The sequence below is a fragment of the Limulus polyphemus genome, unplaced genomic scaffold (assembly GCF_000517525.1).
Source record: "Limulus polyphemus unplaced genomic scaffold, Limulus_polyphemus-2.1.2 Scaffold7470, whole genome shotgun sequence".
Lineage (NCBI taxonomy): Eukaryota > Metazoa > Arthropoda > Merostomata > Xiphosura > Limulidae > Limulus > Limulus polyphemus.
In genome coordinates, this window is record NW_013673080.1 from 1 (window position 1) to 8,501 (window position 8,501).

The 8,501-nt window shown below is 33.8% G+C and overlaps 1 protein-coding gene across 1 annotated transcript in view; it reads right to left on the bottom strand.

Moving 5' to 3' along the window:
* Window positions 1-6,547: 6,547 nt before the first annotated feature.
* Window positions 6,548-8,501, bottom strand: part of LOC106474641 (annexin B9-like) — a 28,495-nt gene continuing 26,541 nt past the window's right edge. Inside the window, exon 8 of the mRNA XM_022402949.1 lies at window positions 6,548-6,770. Coding sequence (XP_022258657.1) covers window positions 6,714-6,770 — 57 coding nt within the window. The 3' untranslated portion in view covers window positions 6,548-6,713. The remainder of the gene's footprint in view (window positions 6,771-8,501) is intronic.

Consider the following 8,501-nt stretch of genomic DNA (forward strand, 5'->3'; position numbering starts at 1 on the left):
CTGACTTTCCTGCAACTGTTAGAGACTTTATTCCTGTTTCCTTTCTTGTTCTAGTTGCCACTGCTGCAATCTCTCTTCTTGTTTCTTTTCTCGTTATTCTCGTTTCTTTTATTTTTCCTCCAACAACTGCTGTAATCTCTCTTGTTTATTTTGCTGTTCCAGCTGCCACTGTTGCAGGTTTTCTTGCAACTGCTGTTGTCTCTCTTCTTGTTTCTTTTCTTGTTCTTCTTGTTTCTTTTTCCTCTAACAACTGCTGTAATTTCTTTTCTTGTTTCTTTTCTTTTTCCTCCAACAACTGCTGTAATCTCTCTTCTTGTTTATTTTCTCGTTCTTATTGTTTCTTTTGCTGTTCTTGTATTGCTGCCATCAAATCTGCTAAGCTGTAGTTTGATTTGCCACTTCTCATTTCCATTTTTTTATTTTCCATCCCACTCTCTGACACCAATTTGTTATGTATCTGCTTGTTTGTCAATTTCCGGTAGAAATTCTTTCCGAGAAACTTCAGCAGTACAAGTCCTTTCTTGGTTAGACCAGTTTATTTTTCCTAGATACAAACTTTTAGTACACAGTAATTTCACAATCAGTACGTCTTTCGTCACTTTCAACTTAACTACTTTTATAATACATGCTATAAATCACAGCAATTCCCAATCTCGATAACTTTCCTCTCTACCAGTGCAAAACACACTTTATTTTACCGTAACTACTGCTTGCTTCTTTAATTACCTATCTATCGCTGCTAGGCTTATATACTAAAGAAGAGGGCTTCTCGACCGCACTTGGGCCTCCCCGATCATTCATGATCATTTGAGAAATTTATCACGTGACTTCAGCTGTCTTAACAGGAGGTCCTGGGCTCTCGGGCTGTGATGTATACTTTCCGAGAAGTTGCGATAGATAGAGCGCAAAGAAGAGACAAGACAGAAACTTACACACAAAACAGTATTTAATAGTTCCTTCACAGTTAACAATACACAACGATAAAGTAAACTACTGGGCAAGTAATTGAATGTGCATGTATGTGAAAAACAAAAACTTTAATAGACATAGGAGCTTTCGTCAGTACTGGTAGTTCTCCCTTATAGGTTAAACTATGTAAGAAAAAGAAAATACTAAGTGAAAGGTAACCCAAGTTAAGTTGGAAGCTACGTTAAATCATCTGAATACTGTATGTGAAATCCACGATTTCATCAACAAAGATCCAAAACAATTTAAACCTTAAACTGTTGAGCAACACTACACATAACCTGAACAAACTGCTACAACAATCATTTAATTGGCCACTTAAGATGAGCATGAGAACAACAAGAAAAGGTAGACTTGAGAGTCACACAGACTCTTAAGTGAAGGTTTCAGCTGGATATTCACTAAATCACAAATGTGAAAAGTGCAGAAAATAAGGGGAAGTGTTATGTCCAATATGTGTTAAACCTTTGTTAAATCTTATAAATTTTCCTCTTCCAATCCCAAATATTCCTTGATTATATAATAACTCTCAAGTAACTGACACAAGAAAGCAGTAATTAGTTGTTAGATCAGCTGGCCAAATGGCAGTGAAAACCATGGATGATTCCATTTGCAACTATTACCTGATTCACCAACAAAAATGGCTCAGCTCACTAACTGAAAACAATGTTTTTATTCCTGTAAAAGAACCAGATAAGCAGGCTTTGGCCTTCACGTAGAAATGCACTAGACACATAGAGGAAGTGGAAGTTAGTAACACATTTGAGTGCCTTTCTGTGTTCATCTTGGGAACTATGAAAAACAACATAATTTAAAATATTTATTTTTTAATTAAAGGTGTAGAAAGCATATAGTACACTCCCATACTACAGTTGTTCTCGAAAGTATGTTACATCTGTTACCAACCAGGGAAAACATTGCTTAGTATGACACATTGTTTAATGATTTTTGACAGCAGTGTCCTTCAACAATTGTTCAGGTGATGTCTAGAAGTTATGTCCCCACCTATGTTGTAATGAAAACACCAGTCATGTGGGTAGAACATGCCAATCTGGGTAAATGCAAGGTTTCTTGTGAACCAAGAAATCTTGGATTTAGTCAGTCTGGAGCTTTGTCTTCATTTAAACAGTCGTATACAGGATTTCAACCGAGTAATATTAAGAAAGAGCCATTACCAGTGCTTGATCATCCAGGGTAACTATAACAGTAAGTACATATACTGTGTTTGTGTTTTATCATAATAATAAAAACTGTGCATTGTCTCCTATACAATCTCCTTAAATCATGCTCATATATAGCTACGTTTTCAGTGGCCCTCACCTTTTTGAACTAAGCCTTATGGATTGCTCTATTCTAAACAGGATTAAATCTGTAACATAGCTTATTTACAGCTGTGTCACAATTATTGAGTTGCTCCTCGTCCAAGTGCACTAAGGCATCAAGCAGGGTGTCATCTAAGCTCAACATCACGCATTGCACTGCTAGTCCCTGAGTTTATCTATTCCAAGCAACAAACTGCTGACAGAAACCTGCTACCTGCTTTTCTACCTCATGTGGTTGAGAGATTGTGTGTATTCAGCACAGGCCCTCATCTTTGGCAAAGACTTGTGCAGAATGAGATGACACATAGGAATACATGTCACCATAATGATGTGATGCATAGAGACAGACAGCATTGTCACATTATACATTAACTACAGCTACCAGGCATGGCTTAGGGCATTGTCAGTGTGTCTTGCTGGTCAGGAAAGCTCTTGTTGACAAACTCCAAGTCCCACTGGATCACAGTGAGATACTAGCTGCTTTGCCTTATGGCATTGCAGAATTTCATGCTGAATATCATTCAACATAAACATCACACCATTCTCCCTGGCCACAGGCAACTTAAACCAGAAGTTTCCAACACCTGGGCTTATTAATGAGTGTCTTGATGCCCCATAGACATTACTAAAGTAACCCTTGGGATGTTCAGGTTGTTCTATGCAACTATGAACCTTCTCAGCTGCCCTGTTCTCCAGATCATGGGAATTAACCATTATAAGTCATGTCAATGATGCACTGGATTCCACAGCTAAGCACCCATCAACCTTACAGTCTTGATGACAAAATTAGAGCACAGAAATATTTGACCATTACTGGCAAAATCCCAAAGTCTAAGAAAGTGCTTATCCTAGTTCTTTCCATATGTTTGGATTGAGTTCTCACTTCCTCCTCTTTGCTGTAAGTTCTACACAGTTTCAAGAAGTTATCTTCCTTCATAATGACTTACAAATGTTATAGTAACAGAGAGTCAATTAGAAAAGAAAAACATTGAAAATAAACTCCACAATAAACAAGTCATTTTGCACCAAAATGGGCTGCTTGATAACTAGTTTATGACATTCAGGGTAGCTGCTCAAAAACTATTGCTTAGAATATATAACCAAATCGAAATACTGAAATGAGCACCAGGCTTCAAACAATGTTATTAGCAAAGCTGTAGGATGGTACTCTTTACTGATGTATCCATCCAAAGTCAAATTAGTTGGCAACAAACAATAATAGTTTGTTAAATGGCATAGTGAATGGTATGACAGTCAACATACAACATCTTCAGTGAAATATGATGGGAAACAAATACAAATGTGGGTTGCATCTCAACCAATGGTGTTGGAGACTACAAAATAATTTATCATGCCCTGACTACTGACAGGTAAAAGTAGACTTTTACCCATCATGTCATTCCCTCAGGAACATGACCTATTGCACAGTTATCCACATTCCAACTGGAAAAAAATATCCTAAGCAAGCACCTAACGTGGTGAATGGATACCTGGGAGATAAAAGTGACTGGCAGAACATCCCAACCATGCCTTGATCTGCACAGAGTCCAGATATGAATGCTGCTAAGGCTGCATAAGCTAATGGATACTGAAAAGGTCAAACAACATGGCTGAATTATGAGGAGTAATACAGGACATTTGGAACAATATTTTATAAACATACATTAATAAACTTAAAGTAGCATAAAACAGTGTATTGCTCTGTTTGAAGAAAATACAATATACAAGTGCATTGTACAACTTATCTGCCATTCTTTTGTCATTTCTGTAATCATGTTTTGTACTTTTGATAAATTGACCATTTAGTTGCAATTAATTATTGTTTCAAATTCCTGTTTATACATCATATGTGTATTTCCATAATTATTTCCAATAATGCATATTTACTTGTATGAGCAAAAATACAGCATATCATAACACTTTACAATAATATTAGTAAAGGTTAAACAAAGCAGGAACAATATTAGGATATGAAAATGTAAATAACACATTAGAATCAAGGAATGTATATGATACAATCTTTTAAATCAATATTCCTATAACAGTCGTTAGTAAGATCATTACTAAATGCTTGAATATAGATGCACACACACACAAGAAATGACAGAATACAAATATAAATTAATACTTATGAGTTCAAGATAAGAAAGGTAAACTACTTACACTTAGGAACTCTAGCAGGTTATTAGGTTGTTATAAATCTTTCAGAGAACCCATATATCTTTTTTATTCTTTCACCAACGATTTATAATGACTTCTCTTGCCTGAGCCAACTTGCAATGCTTAAGAACTAGCTAGCCCATCAAGGTCTTTTGTAGGCTTTTCACCCTACCCTGGAGTCTTTCTACTCTTTTTCTCAATAATAATCCTCCATCTTAATATAATTAAAGGTGTCTAGCAAACATATTGCAAAACTACACAAATTCAAGTTGGTGATCATAAAGTAAGTGGTAAGGATATACTCAAACTGTCCTTATCTGAGTGAAAATAGTGATGGGAAGCACTAACCTATTTATCTTGTGATAAGTCAGGAGCCAAGATTTAAGCATAGGATTAAATCTATGAAATGGAAAGAAACTTAATAATACTTCATCCCAATTCTTTCCAAACTTCCATCCTGCTACAAGATTAGCTAAAATTTTTACCACCTCCAATTGTAATATGGATGATGACCAGAGTATTTCTATCCTGCAAGCAAAGTATTAGCTTCCTAGGTGATGAATGAGACTGATGAACTAAATGATAGGTCCACAAGGAGAAGCATGCTGTTAGAACACTAGGAGTTGTGTATAAACTTAAGGCTTCACAGAGTTGGGAGATGATTTCCCTACGACAACTCATAGTTCTGTCACCCAGAATCAGTAACTGTACACTTGCCTGAATGTAAAGTTCCTGAACAATGAATAACAACCTGTACTCTTGACATCACACGTGTCTCATCCACTTGTTGGAAAAATCACATTGAAGATATCATGTTTCTGCAGCTACAGATCCCTATCAGCAAAGTGATGCAGATATTTTCTTCAATATTCAAGGATACAGCTAAAGAAGATCTGGACTTCTTTAAACATCTCAAGCAGACCATTCCTTGGAATGACTAGACTCAGGGATAGGCAGTTGAGTCTGGATGGACCAACATTGGACTCAATCAAACACACTTAATGAAGAAAAGCTCAGTGACTGATGCACAGTCTTATCTGAGTTTTGCTAACATTCTGACCAGTGGTGAACTAATCTATCCAAAAGGCTGAGTTCAAGGCTAGAAAAAAAGTCCCTCAAAGAACTCAGAAACTACCTACAAATGCATAACTGATATTTTCTGATGTACTGTAGACTCAGTACATGCTATAATTTCCACTAGAACAAGTCAGAATGTTTCAAATCCTTGTTTCTCTTTATCAACACACGTGGTGAACAGAACACTCATATTTGTTTTCAACAATAAATTGACAATTGAAACCTCAAGGTCATCAAACCATGTATTACTGATCACAAAATATTTCCAATCTTAAACAAAAAAATTTTAAACAGCTAAATAATAACCTAAGCTATTTAAGTGTGATTTGTAATTAATGATCAGTATAATACTATATCACAATAAGAAAGATAATAAATGGGCTGTTACATTTATTATCTGATATGGTTTTTCAGTAAGAAAAGTATGTATATATAATTTCAATTACAAATTATCTGTCTTTTATCAATATCAGAGCTCATCAGAATGGCTGGATTGCAGAGATGAAGTCTTTGTTAAAACAACTGATATATATACAGTATTTCAACTAACATTTAAAAGCTGTATGTAACCCAGCCAACCTGATAAGTTCTTGTACTGAATGAAAGGTTTCATCAGCAGTATCATATGCAATGGATAAAGTGTCATAACTCTGTTGAAAAAATGTTATTATATACTTTTTTTTTGCTGGAAACTTGTACTGGAGCCAGTAAAGAGGGATGATTAAGACTATTATGAGCTTTACTGTGATGTAATATCACAACTAACACTAGCTAAACAACTTAAACTGTTTTCATGAAGTGGATGGATTCTGATTTGTAACTATATTATATAATTTCTATACAGTATTACTAGTGATGAATAAAATTACTTTTTTGAAATTTATATGCTACCAGCTTCATTCTCCCCTCTACTGTTCTATTTGTTACTAGGATTTTTTTTGTTTCCAAAGTCTCCAAATATTAAAATATAATGAATGCTTAATTCAAAATTCTTACAAAAACATTTGGCAGAAAATAAACAAACAAGTTTACATACATAAAACAAACTTTGAAATATTAGAAACATTATAAATAAAAGTGATACTCTCAGGTTCCATACATTTAGGATAACAAAGTAAAAAAACAAAGTTTTAAGAACGTAGGTAAATTATCTGTGTTGCATGTTTCATAAAGAGTTGGCCATAGCAGTTAGGCTCCTCCTACAAGTGCAACCAGGATTCGCTTGTAATCTCCAGAAGTGTCCTCCTATAACAAGTAAAACACAAGTTCAAACAACTAATTAATAAAATGGTACCATAAAGAGTTAAGATACTGGAATCATTGATAAATGTCACTGTTTACTTTACTTTTATAAAAGTTTATGAAAGAAAAAGAAGCAATTATCTGTCAAAAGTTTCAACTAATTAAGAATCAGTTTTTGTTCTTGGATTATACAACTTTCTTTCTTGTATGTTATGATTTACAAAACCCCTCTCATATGGTCCACTAGTTTGAGTTCAAATCATATTAGTAATTATTTTTAGTTATTTATCTTTAACATAAAAAAAAACATGTTCATGAACTAAAATATCAGTTTTGAATTTTAATACTATATCAGGTTTGAGACAAGGCAGACCATTTGCTATTAGTTAACTTGACCTTTGGCAAAATATGTGATTTTAAGAAACAAAGTAGGTTAATCATTGATATTTACACAATATATCCACCTCTGAAATAGGAAATTCACTTATTTTGACCTTAATTGACTTTGACATATAATATCAATCTTAAGAACTTGACAGATGCGAAATCGTGAGATTGGGCACTTAGTTACTATTAAAATACATATATTTTGCTTATACAGCTACTATTGCAATTCAGGATTCTTGCTAAATCAGTTACCATTGCAAGACCTATATATAAACATTTTTGTATTGGTGTTTTCAACCTGAATGATGCTTTAGGTATACTTGGGTTAACTGGCCAGGTCAGAAACCTCTAGGGTTCAGATATAGCTGTCCATATTTTTGAATTACAGACTAAAGACAAGGCAGCTATTTAGCAGTACCAACCTCCACAAGGGCTTTGTTCAGTTTTGAACCAAAAAATGGAACTGACTGTCACTCTTATAACATACATACAGTTGGAAGTGCAGAGTATGTTCAGCAGTATTGCAGCATGAATGTTGAACCTTCTGATTTGTAGCACAGTATACTAACCACTATGTCTCTCTCTCATTGAGCCATGATTATTTTTAAGTCACTTACTGTTACAAAATATAAATATTTCTAAGATATATAATTCTTTGAAACAGGGTGTGTGAATAATTCAAAAGCAATTGGCATCTTTTGACTGTTTTATAAATTATAAGGAGAAGTAAGACAAATTGATATTTTCAGTGATGTAGTTGTATGTTTGTTTTGTGCACTGAATTTTTTGTACTAAACGTTTTACATAATTTTTAGCTTACATAACTTTTAGTTCATAGCTCCATCTTTTGACCAATTTGAGATCTAATTACAGTTGCAGTTATTGAGGATTCCTTATTATTATTTATTGCATGCAATTAATTGTGTCGTTATTGTTTTTATAAGGATTTATCATATTGCAAATATATTAGCTTCACTATCTATATTTATATATCTATTTATACTTCAGTATTTGGATGAACTATTAAAATAACTACACATTAACATTCAGAGTTTTTTTAATTGTCTGTTTATATATTACAATTCACTAACTTAAAAGTGCTGAAAATCAGTTTAAGTCTTTTGACAACAAAAACACTGTAACTCTTTAACTGGCACTTTACAGATAAAGAACTCTCCCAGTGCAAGGTTTATTTTTACATACTCAATAAAAAACAAAAACAAAAAACATTTTAATATTACATATCTGAAACTTGAAATTGGTCAACTCTTGGAAATCTTAAGAGAAATACCCTTTCTTCATAGGACCATTAATCTATATATACATATATATATATATATATATATA